At 41.5% G+C, this 12,601-nt stretch overlaps 1 protein-coding gene across 2 annotated transcripts in view; it reads left to right on the top strand.

The window, feature by feature from the left end:
• Kitlg (KIT ligand) overlaps positions 1–12,601 on the top strand; it is an 82,951-nt gene that overhangs the window by 39,335 nt on the left and 31,015 nt on the right. For both annotated transcript variants that reach the window (XM_059245441.1, XM_059245439.1), the window contains exon 3: positions 9,438–9,500. In XM_059245441.1, coding sequence (XP_059101424.1) covers positions 9,438–9,500 — 63 coding nt within the window. The remainder of the gene's footprint in view (positions 1–9,437; positions 9,501–12,601) is intronic.

Genomic DNA, 12,601 nt, shown 5'->3' with positions numbered 1-12,601 from the left:
GTCTTTCCACTCCAATTAGAGCAACCCAGATAAGCCCCTACAGATACACTCACAAACCAACCTCATGCAGACAATCCCTCATGGAGACTCCCTTCCCAGGTAACTCTAGATTGTCGCAAGTTGACAGTGAAAAGTGACCCTCACACTCATCATGATTCTGTGTTGTTGGGTGAATGGAGAAAGGGCAGGCGGCACTTGGATGCACATCATCACCATTGCTTGTGGTGCTTATGAAACATTGGGCCCCAATCCAAGGAACTGATTCAGTAAGCCTGGGAAAGGGTCCAGGCACCTACATTTTTCATGAAGTTCTGTAAGGAGGTTTCAGAACAGTTTGCTTTAGATGGCCTATTCTGTCAAAAGTTTAGAGACAAAGTGCTCAGGATGTAGCTCAGGGCTAGAGAACTTCTATGTGTGAAGCCCTAGGTCCAACATCTAGTGCTGCAAAAAAAGTAAATACGTAATAATTTAAAACAGGTCAAGAGATCATTATTTTTGCTGTAATTCAGTCTCAATTATTATCTCCCAGTGATTCTATGTTATACAGATTTTAAGAATATCGGTTAATACAAAGCTCCAACAGATGCTTTAAAGTAGGTCACTGGAAAATAGCCTCCTGGAGATGCTACTTTATTGGTGGATGCTGAGAGTAAGTTTGGGGAGCTGCAAATTTCCAATAGGTGGTCACGAGCTGGCGAGATGCTCAGAGGTCAGTAGTACTGGTTGCTCTTCTGGAGGACCTGGGTTCTGTAATTCCAGTTCTAGGGGATCAGATGCCCATGTCTGACCTCCTTGACACCAAGCACACCATGGTGCACAGGTATACATGCAGACACGCAAACCACCAATACACACACAAAATGAGATGAATTTAAAAACAGGCGGTCCATTTGTTGGAAGATGAGGGTATATCTGACCACAGACTGGACATAGGAAGATTAACGCAATGCTTAAGAGAAATTCCCTGCGGAGTGTTGAAGGGACTTGACTTGGGAAGCACCACTTCCTGTAAATGTCAAAGTGGTATTTTTGAGCAGCACAGGTAGGTATTGCAAACACCTTCCAGAACTCTCTGTGCTTGTCTTTATCTGCGGAGGATTACCTTTTAATAATAAGTCGATACTTTGCGAACTATTACCTTTTAATAATAGGTTGATACTCTGTGAACTATTACTTCTAATAATACATTGATACACTAAAAAAACAAAACAAAACAAAACTCCAAAAGCATTAAGAAACTGAGAAAGAAGAAATGCTTGGAAAGTAGTGTTTGTTACTATTGACAGTAAGATATAATTTCTCACTCCAAGAACAAATGTTAAAAATCACTGAACAAGAAAGAAAGGTTTTCTGCCTTCCAGCATTTGACTTGGGAAAAACATCCAAGAGTTCCTCTAGTGAAAGCAGTATGTTTTCTTGGATATTTTATATTAAGACATTTGAAAACAAGTCAAATTAGGAAAAACGGGACTCCGGAGGTCACTTGTAGCTAAATAAAGACCTGTACAATTCATGGCCTGTGTTTTATAGAGGAGGAAACTAAAATGTATAAAACAACCCCTGATAGATCCACTTCCGAATTGCAATGTGAGTGCCCAACTGTTACCAGTACAGAAAACAGTGGGGCCAGCAATATGGTTTGGCAGGCAAAGGTACTTTCTGACAAGCTGGCCAACCCGGGTTCTATCCCTGGGACTGGATATGGGAGAAGGAGAGAACTGATATCCATAAATTGCCTTCAGACTTCCACACACACTCTGGCATGTGGCATGCACATGTGCGCGTGTGCAGGCGCACACACACATGCTAACTATAATTGATTTTCAAAAGTTTCACAACATAGCATAGGATCCAGTTATTCTCAGCCAGGCAGTGGTGGCACATGCCTTTAATCCCAGGGAGGCAGATCTCTGTGAGTTCAAGGCCAACCTGGGCCACAGAGTGAGTTCCAGGAAAGGCTCCAAAGCTACACAGAGAAACCCTGTCTCAAAACAAACAAACAAACAAACAAACAAACAAAGGACAAAAAAAAAAACCCAGTTATTTTCCCATAGTTTCTCTCCACCTCAGTTTTCCTGCCATTTACAATAAATTAATTGGGCTTAATCGTATCAAATGAGTGTGAGAATTGAAACAGGAGAGTGTCCGGACAAGCGCCTTCTGATGCTCAGCCATTTATGGTGGTGGTAGTGGTAGGGTACCGGATGTAGAAGGGATATAAAGATGATCCCAAAAAGCCATAAACAAAAAAGGAAACTAGAGTGCTAGAGGGGAAGCCCAGCTCTGGGGCCCGTGACCTCTTTTGTGCCTTCAGGAACAGTGGCTGTGAGTGGTTCCCAGAGCCACCAAGCCCTTTGACTTTGGTTTATAGATCTGGGCTTCCAGATAAAACTTGGCTTGACGTAGATGAGCTTTTGAAAGACGGCTTGAAAGACACTGCTTTAACCAAAATTGGTAGGACAGAGCAGAACAGCCCCACCAGGCTCTAGCGGAGCTGTGTGGGTCCCAAGGCAGAAGTGTTGAGGTGCAGCTGGTGGATGTGGGCCTGGGAAGAAAGTAGATGTCGATTCATCAGAAGCTGTGGGGCTCATGTAGAGTTGTCTCTGGTTTTTGTGTTTGCGAAGTGAAGCTTTTCCTATGCTGATCCAGCAGCCTCATTCCTTCCAACAGGAGTGGCTGCTAAGGTTATGGAGGCAGAAAATTGCAGAATTTCTTTTAAAGAATAGTAGGGTGGGTAGCATGTGGGTGAAAGCTGGGGACACAGGGTGGTTTAAATATCATTGAATACCTGTTCATCTGTCCATAGGCAAACTACTGGATCCTTCTAGGATTCACTTTTCTGAATGTCAAAATCAGAAACATGGGCATGACTGAAAATCCTTTATATTTTAAACTCTTAAATAAGTTTATTTATTTATCCTTTATGTCCATTTCTGAGGGGCCTGTGTATATACATTTCCTCACTTGCCAGAGAAGTCTGGGGCCCCAGACAGATCTATATGATTAGAGAATTTGGCATCCCTTCTAAGCCCTATGTTATTTTATTCCACAATGAAGTCTCATTAGGTTGTACCTCCTAGAATAAATCAATCTTACCAAGACTGACGGGGATTGTATGGAAGAAGAGGGTTTGCAGGCGTAACCCTGGTGCATTTGTTGTGATGGGAAGAACGTGAGCTGGTATTATGCTTTTGCTTTGTGCTCACAGCTGTTTCTTCTGTGAAGATCATTCCTTTGTACTCTCTACCAGCTAGCTCTGTCCTTACAGTAGGTGACAACTTGCACTGTGCCCACAGACCTTAAGTATGTTTGCCTGGGTGATTCTCATGCCACATGAGCACATGATTTATAGCTTTACATTTTTTTTTAATTTCTTCTTGGACATTTTGTCCTGCCTCTGTGGTCCCCATGGCTTTTATTTGAAATCCTTCTGGCATGTTTACTTAGCATAATAGTTCATCTATTTACAGAACATTTTGCTCGGTTTTGAAAAATGTTGCAAGACTTGTTTTAAATGGCAAAGCTAGACCTACCTAAGGAAAGAGTCGAGGATCTGAGAAGAGGATGGACTTGAAAAGTTCTATGGATAGTTAGGATGCAGTGTTGAATGCTTGTCACTGTGCATGTAGGAAAGAATCCAAATGTTGAAATAGTCCAAGTGGATTCTTCCCATCTGCTCTCCTTACTCTTCATTTGTGATACTCTTTTCTCTTCATTTGGGAGAGTTTAGTTCAATGTGAATTTTTAATTCTTTTTAACTGTTCTGGTTAATCTTTAAATATCTGCTAAATCATGATTTGCCTTTCTCAAAAGGTTTTTTTTGTGGTAGATTGATATTCATAATTGATAATGCCTTGCCAGTAGCCTGGGGTTTGTTTCTGCTGTTGTTTGTGAAATACCAGGGCAAGACAATGAGTTTTGTTTCCTGAACCACCTTTTCTTACTGTGACTGAGAAGCTATTACATTTAGAAGCTCGATTATTATAACTTAACTGAAATTTTTGGAAGGTGTATATACGTATCTTATTCTGTTTCTATTGCTAATAGCATATCTCAGACTCGGTAAGGTATAAGGAGTTTGAATTTGGCTCACAGTTCTGGTCCAAGTCAAAGACTGTATCTAGCTGTTCTGTCTAACAGAGTCCTAAGACAGGGCAATGCAGCACAAAGTGAGACAGACAGCAAAGCTAAGACCCAGTTAAACTGGCTTATATGGCAGACATACTCTTGAGATAGACCATTCATCTATACATGGTATTAAGAGAACAACCCACATTCCTAAGGACAGAGTCCTAGCTACCTCTTAAAGGTCCCACATGTTCCCACTGCCTTTCATAATTAAATTTCAGCAAGACAGACTGTTGAGTTAGTTTAGTGAGCAAAGATGCTTGTCTGGGGACCTACATTGAATCCCTGGAACCCCCAGGAGGGAAGAGATAATTGACCCCCATGAGCTGTCTTCCGACTTCCACACATGCATATACGTGTGTGTTGGGGGGAGTAGGAAAAGGGCTGGGAGATGAAGGGAATATAAATAGATGTAAAAACAATAAAAGTAACTCCATCATTCATTTTTCAGGAACAAACTATATTCAAACCATGGCACTTCTGAAGGAGATTTTAAAAAATGGTCTTAGGCTGGGGTTGTAGCTCAGTTAATAGAGTTATTGGCCAACATGCATAAGGCCCTGGATTTGATTCCTCGTACCATATGCACATAAAAAAAGATTAATCTGTTCTATTTGAAAGGAAACAAAGCCTGTCAGCTTTCAATTAGGTGTTCTGAACTAATGAGAAGTGGTATAGGAAGTTTTCTGAAGTCATCATTTTGGTTTTGAAAATGACAATTGAAATCACCCAGATACCCTTGAAAAAGTAATGGTAGCTGATCTAGTTAGATTTTTAGGCATTACTAATGGGGAAAAAAATGTTCAAAGACACTAAAAAGTATTTTCCTGAAGTATGCTGAGAACTAAAAGCCACATTACAGAAAGCTGGCCAAGAGTGAATTGAGACGGCCTTGTAAGCCTTGTCTGCCACAGCCATGATTTTTAAACGTCTCTGCTTTTGATGAGAAAAAAGATCATGACCCTCTTTCCCAGAAAGGTTAGAAAAGGAAAACATTTCATAGATGGTACCAAGGAAACCATGAGTCACTACCGTGGACTTGAGAGAAACACTGAGACCATCAGGGTCTTGTCACAGATGTGCAAGTGCCCACGGATAGCATGACTTTTAGGGACCTTGATGACATTGGAGTGCTGAGAGCCAGACATTTTAGATCAGTGACCCAGAGATGGAGTTAAGTGTCCCAACTTCGTGTTCTCTTCTCTGGAGTCCAAATACCTGCAGGGGCTGGTAAGCAGCCAGTGCCAGCTTGCCTTGCCAAGCCTCTTTTTCTTGGCAATGTTTGGAGCCTTTCTGAACACGGTTCTCCTTTGCTGGTTTTTTCCAATGTCACTGAATATGGTCAGTCCTCGGCTATCCAAGGAAGACTGCCGATGGTTCCTTCTAGTAAAGTTAGTGCATCATGTGGACAATTCAGACCATGTGCCTGCTTTTCTTTTCCTCCCTTTCTCCTTCTCTCCCTCTTTCCCCTTTCTCTCTTTCTCTCCCTCCATCTTTCTATCTTACCCCCTTCCAGTGGCATTTTATGTTGCCCAGGCTGGCTTGAATTCACCATCCCTCCATGTAGTCTATATCTTAACTATGACTTTGAACTCCTGATCCTCCCGTCCTCATCTCTGAAGGGCTAGGATTACAGATGTGCACACCCACACTCCACTCTGATTCCCGCTTTTCTAGAGATTTCCATTGTCTGTGTAAATGTTGAACAGAGATAGATGCCCAGCACTTTCTTAGTGACACGGTAACTCTTCACTCGTCCCTAACCTCTCTATTCTCCCATCCGTTCTTCTAGACTATTCATCCTAAATGTACTGCCCTTTTCCTTCCCTGCTTGCCAGAAAGCTAAACCAGACTTAATCTTAGTAATTATCCACTTAATCCTCTTTCACAGACAAAGTAGAAAGTCCATGGAGATAATGTGATGTGCCTAAAGGCCACTGTTCCCATTGAGTGGTGCTGCCTCCCACAGGAATCTGTTAGCCCAGCATTCAGATGTCCCTCTGACATGTCTCTAATTCAGTGTCTCTTTTTTATCTAGCCTCTCAAATATACCACAAGCTCTCTATCCCTTCCCTTACATATAATGCTTTTGTATTCAGTATGTCCCCACTTTATTGCGCTCTTTTATACACCATGCCTAAGTCCTCTTCTCTCCCTCCCTCCTTCCTTTCTTTCCTTTCTTCCACTGTGGATTTTAGAGACAGGGTTGCCATGTATATATCCTAGGAGGGCTCTGTACTCATTATATATCTCTGGGGTCTCAAACTCATGACTATCCCTCTGCCTCAGCTTCCAAAGTGCTGAGAATCAAGGCATGCATCACCATGCCCAGCTAGCCCTTAGTATGAGTTATTTAATCCTCATAAAACCTTTAGCCACAGTCTAGTCTAATTTCCATTTATACATGTGGAAATGAAAGCTGAAGTAGTTGAAGTAACTTCCAAGACCCGAGTTAGCAGGTGGCGGGCCAGCATCCAATGTAAACGTCTGTCTTCAGAACCTGTGCTGTTGGCCCCAGCTTCAAACTCCGAGTCTTTAAGCAACATCTGTCTGTCAGGTCCAAGGCTCTCTCTTCTCTATAAAACTTTCCCCAGTGATCAATAAACGTCAGAGACGTGGAATTTATCTCCAGCTTATTTGTGTTTCCTCAGTCCCCTTCAACATTACTGTAAATGCTGAGAAAATAATACAATAACTTATGAAACGATCATAAGTATCTGCAGCTCAGTTTTTCAAATTCTCTTCCAGAGGGTAATTGAAAAGCAAACAAGGAAAGGCAAGCGCTAACAAAGAGCCTTCACTGTGGTTTGGTGCGCAGACAGCAGCTCAGGCTAGTCAGGGTTTCTCCCTCCCTCCAGGTACTCCTGATGCCTTTGACCTTGGAGGTACCACTTAGCCGCCATACTTAACCTCCAGACTGCCATACTTCCCTCCCCATCCTCATTTGTGAAATAGGATTAATAAGGCGTGTCTCATGGGGTTACAGTAGTGACTGCATGAAAACCTACTATCAATTGTAAAGTAGTATTCAAAAGTAGTCTCTGGTTTTTTTTTTTTTAGTCCTACCACAAGTCAAATATAAAGTAGCTCAGTGTGGAGCTGCATCTTCCCACGGACGCTGTGGAGATGGTTAGTGTCCTCATAGGACTCTTTGTGAGCTTTCTTGGGCTTCTTTAAATCAACTTTTTTATGTGTTAATTTCCCATAAAATGAAGTTGGCCAGCATCTCCCTTACGTTTTGTTATACCCTGACCCTAAGGTTTTTAAATATTAATTCTAAATTTCAATTTTGAAAAGTAATATAAACCAGCTCTTCAGCCATCTGTATTCAGAATCCTTAACAACTTCTTCGTGCGTTTTCCTTGTGGAATGACTCTAATCTACATGGTTAGTCCATCAGGAACTGTAAATAACTTCTCCGTCTCATGCCTCTTAAGGCATACACCGTGCCTTTGCTGGTGTCGTGGGGCTTGTGTAAAATGGCTAGGTGGTTTTGCTTTTCGAAGTTGGGATTGAAGATACAGAAGCCAAAAGAAGTAATAAAAGCATGGAAGGGAAAATTGGTTGAGAAGAAGAAAGGTAAAGTGTAGAGAATATAAGAGTTAACTCCTAAAATAAATATAACGCCACCACCTTCTACAGGAGCCCTGGTTTATTTCCAGTAGACAAGCGAGACAAGCAAAAGATGGATGGATAATTGTAGAGAATTGCAAAGAGAATTTCATTTACTGTCTGGCCACTAAGCTTCACAAATACTAGGATTACAGGCATGTGTCGCCATGCTAGGCTAGTACATAGTATTTTACATATAGACTGTCTGGTACAGTCTGTTCCAGTGCACAAGGAGCCAAACACTAGATGAACACAGGCAGCTGAGCCGTGCGGCAATGTGTCTTCGGTTATTGGGGGAACCTGGATTCTGGTTCACAAGTAACACCCAAGAGACAAGTGATTTGGTCCCCTTGAGTCTGCCTTTCTTCACCTGTTAAATAGAGATACCCTGGCAGAGAGACGATAATACCACTTTCACTCTTAAGAGCACAGTGCCTAGAATAGCGGAAATACTTGAAAACGGTTAAACCCCTTTGCTACCAATCATCACATGGGTTGCAGAAAGCGAAATTGTTAAATTTGTCCACCGAGGCTGAAATGGGTGAGCGTTGGAATAACGCCACTGTGGGGCCGATTACTACCTTATCTTTGCTCTGATCACTTGTGTTAGACTGGCGTTTTCTCACCAAATTGCCTTCAGATTCTAAATTCTAATGGAAAGACCAAGAAGCAGCATCTGTCTTACGTCATAGGAAACTTGTCGGAGATAACCCGCCCCTGTAAATATGCATGTGATCTCAGCTTTCTATAGGAACAATGATGATGTCAGACACAGGATAAAGATGTCATCCGCCTTTGAAACCATTTTTCCCGGCTAGGTCTCAGTAAAGAACATGGGTTGTTATTTTACAACGTGATTGGCACATTCACTTAAGTAGTAACGGATAACTGGATCTCTGTTTTATAAATGAGGGAAACCAAGAGAGTTTAGCTTAATTCCAAATTCTTTAGTGCTAGTGCTCGGTCCATTGCTGATTCATTGATGCCCAGGACTATTGCTGTAAACGTGTGAGACGCTTTTCACGGCCTTTGGAAGTTAGCCCGGTTGGTGAAGCACAATCAAGTGTCCAACCCAAGGTGATTGAACTGAGTCCTATCGCAAAACCAAACCTCTCAAAACGAAACTCTAGTGTCCACTTCTTGTAAGAGTAGCCTTGTCCTCCGGAACCTTTCCTGACTTTTCATAGGACCAACATGGACCAGTAGCCCTCCAGCTTGAGTGTGTATCAGCATCATTGCGGGACTTGCTGTATAAAACTCAGCCCATCTGCTGAGACTTGAGAACGTGCACTTAAGCCCTTTCCTTCTGCCTATCTGCTGTGAGAACTACTGACGAGAAAGGCATTATAGCCTTACGTAGAAACAAATTGGAAAATTGTCCTAAAGGGGAATTCCAGGGCTACAGTTGGAAATGAAGATTCACGTTAGGTTTTCCAAAACTCGGTAGAATTAATAAAGTGATGGTTGTAGGTTCTCCACCAAAATCCATGACTTCACTAGCCATGGGTGATTGGCTAGGTACCAGGTGTGGTATATCCTTAACTACCCATGATCAGATTTAGAATTCAGAAGTTTTGTTTCACCACTGTGTTTTGGACAACAAGGGGAATGGAATGTAAATGATATGACAGGTGGAATGTATGAATTTTCTCAAGGAATTCTTTCATATTTACTCACTTATTTATTGGTCTCTGTAGGTGGCAAATCTTCCAAATGACTATATGATAGCCCTCAACTATGTCACCGGGATGGATGTTTTGGTATGTAATCTGTACATTTCTGAGTTGTATTTTAGTAGCTAATGGGGGAAATGGGATTGTCCACATTAAAGAAATTCTCTGCTCTTTGTCTTGATTTGAAGATGATGTCTGTAGATTTTGACTTATACAATTTAAAAAAAATTTTCCTTCAGGCCATTGCTGGATTAAAAGTGAGCATTTCAGCTTGTGTTTTAGGCCTGTAAGCTAAAAGGAAACAGACCATCTTCATTAGACTTAGCAACTGATGTCTCTTTTTCTCCTGGACGTCTCTCAAAGGGGCTTGAATGTAAAGTCATGTTAATTAATTTTTTTCCTTGACAATGTCTCTCTCTCATATATATATATATATATACACACATATATATTCATTCCTATTTTATTTAAGAACATAGAATAATTTATTTCTGAGCTTATAAGCCATGCAATAGATCTTTGAATAAAAAAAGTATGTGGTTATAATTAAAAATTCTACTCTGTCACTAAAACCCTGTTACATAGTGTCAGAATTTGTAAATACAAAATAAGTGAAGTGTGTATAGCCTCTTCATGAAGATTATCAAACCTTGGCATTGCACAGTATCTGCTTCAGTGTTTTTAACCCCCAGTGGTAAAATATAACTCAGCCTCATACATGCTTCCCCATCTCCATTACTCCCTGAATGGTCTCTTAGTGATAACAGTTATTAGGAGCTAGAATTTTCTGCTTTGATGTAAGTTCTTGGATGATAGGCCATGGACAAACTCCACTAGAGTTATGTAGACTGAAAAAGATGCATAGTAACGCTTACATTTTTATACACTAATGAGACCTCAAGGTTTGCCATACTAAAAGATACAATATTAATGCTGTTATACTGTGTGTTCCAACTTGCAACATGTTTTCAACACACATGCTGTCCATGCTAATTCACTGTAGCTGCTGTAATCCTGAAGTAAACTTAAAGCCATTTAGGCTGCCCTCTCCTTTGCAACCCCCATCTTTCCCTGTACCAAATACTCACCACGTGCTGATGATGCATGCGCATGTTGTTTCTGGGTCTTGTGGATCAGTCCATCAAAACGGTTACCAATTTAAGCATAGTACTCCATTCTGTAGAGCACCTTTCCAATACTACACAAGGTTTTCATTTCGAGAGACTGCCTGTGGCTTTAGCATGAACTCCTGAAAGTTCTCTAGAACTCTCTAGAACATGGTTGTTCATGCTGGACCAGCTATCCTTGAGCTTGGTCAATTGACTGTCAGTTCAGGTGTGTGTGTGTTGGGGTAGGGAGGGATGAGGGGGCGGTCAGTCTCTGCAATAGAGACATAGAGTTAGAGCATCTTGACAGTCAGTCAGTCAGTGCAGACATTTGATCCGGTTGTCACCAAACGATCACGTTGTCACCAAGTGTTTGGTGAAGAACACAACTGAACCTGTGCTTACAAGGTTAAAAAACTCTGGCCTTAGCATTCTAGTACTTGGCCTAGTGTAGGTAAGGTCCCGGAATTCCATCCGCAGCAGCACCACACGAAGTAAATAAGGAAAACGTCTTAATAAAAACTAAGAGAAGAGTCCATAGCCTTTTTGTAACATTTCTTTTTCATTTGTGAAATGACAGATGTCACTTTCCCATCCCCCCCCCCAACAAAGGCGAGCCAAAGCCTGTAAATTAGGTAGCCTGTTATTATTCATATTTTACAAAAGCCTCAAGGAGATTTATGGTCCAGACTTCTTCTGACCAGGGTTCTACAGTTTGAACATGACAGCCCTAAAAAAGCATACCCCCATCCCATCCCCTCCCACTCCACCCATCCTGACTCTTCACACTGGGTTATGAACATGGGGATGTGAATAATTACGGTGGTGAGCCAAGTGTTATAAGGAAGTTTCTAGGTAATAAAGACTCCTTCCCGCTCTTGACGGCAGCCCCCTTGAGCCTGGCGGTTGCCAGACTTGCTCAAAGCAACCCTGCTGCTCTTTGCAAAGCAAGCGTTGAGCGGGAAATAACTAAATAGATGATTGTGTGCCGGTCTAATCATAGATGGTGCTAAATCATAAATTTCAGTATGGGCTGGTGATAGCTAGAGCCAGGCTTGTGAAAATAAAGCCGACAGATTGCCACATATTTCGTGCGTGTTTCGGCAGTCGAGAGAACCCTGCTATTATTTGGTCTTGGCATGCTATTGTGGAACCAGTGAGAAACGTTGTTCTTGGCCACCGCAGTTGGCAAGAAAAACAAGCTAGTGTGGAGGGCTTAGCCTAGAAACTGGGGTCTTACCCTTTACCTTCATTTTAAAGTGTTCGCCTCTGCCAAGACCAGAGGCCTTTCCCAGTTGAGTGGCCTGTGGTGATTTGTTGGTGGTCAGAGCTCCAGCTGCCTAATCTTTTGTGTTTAAACAATGGAGGGTGGGGTGGGACTTGGTGCCAGAAAGATTCCCTGGGGCCAAAGCAATAAAAGTCAGCCACGGGCACTGGGCAGGATACAGTTTATTTTTCACTTTTATTGTAAAAAAATCAGCTCAGTGCTGAAAGGAAAGTCTACTTTCCTTACTCAAGGGCCTTCTTAGAAAATAACCTAGCAGATTCTCTCTCAGAAATAACAGGTTGTGATCATCCAGTTAGTATTTGAATCCACAGGTAGTCATCAATTCCAAATCCTCACAACTATAATACTGCCAGATGGGTAGAATTTTTCCTTCAACTTCTTAAGCTTAGAAATACCTCAGTGTACACTGCTGGGTCTTTCATTCACCTAGCAGTTACTATAGAAAGAATGGACATGGGGTTGCTGAATGTCGCTACACAGATGTGTTTGTTCTAATGTGTGTATCAGCCCATATACTGGAGGTGCTGGAGTAAATTCCTCATCATTTTAAAATTAGATTAAATTATATATACACAGTCACAATTTTCTTTGGAAATGCCTTTAGTTGCACAGAGTAATTGCAAGAATATTCAGAGAACACTATATGCTCTAGTCCAGGTTCAGCGTTTCTTTTCAACATCCATTTGCTTTATCAAATCTTTTTTTCTATTATAAATATATATTAAATTATTTTTCCAAATAAATTGTGTATATCACAGCCATTTACTTCTAAATAATTTAGTATGTGTTTCTTA

Source organism: Peromyscus eremicus, chromosome 18 (genome assembly GCF_949786415.1).
Source record: "Peromyscus eremicus chromosome 18, PerEre_H2_v1, whole genome shotgun sequence".
In the NCBI taxonomy this organism is placed as follows: Eukaryota; Metazoa; Chordata; class Mammalia; order Rodentia; family Cricetidae; genus Peromyscus; species Peromyscus eremicus.
Note: the sequence above shows the minus strand (reverse complement) of the source record. Positions and strands in the feature narration are given on the sequence as shown.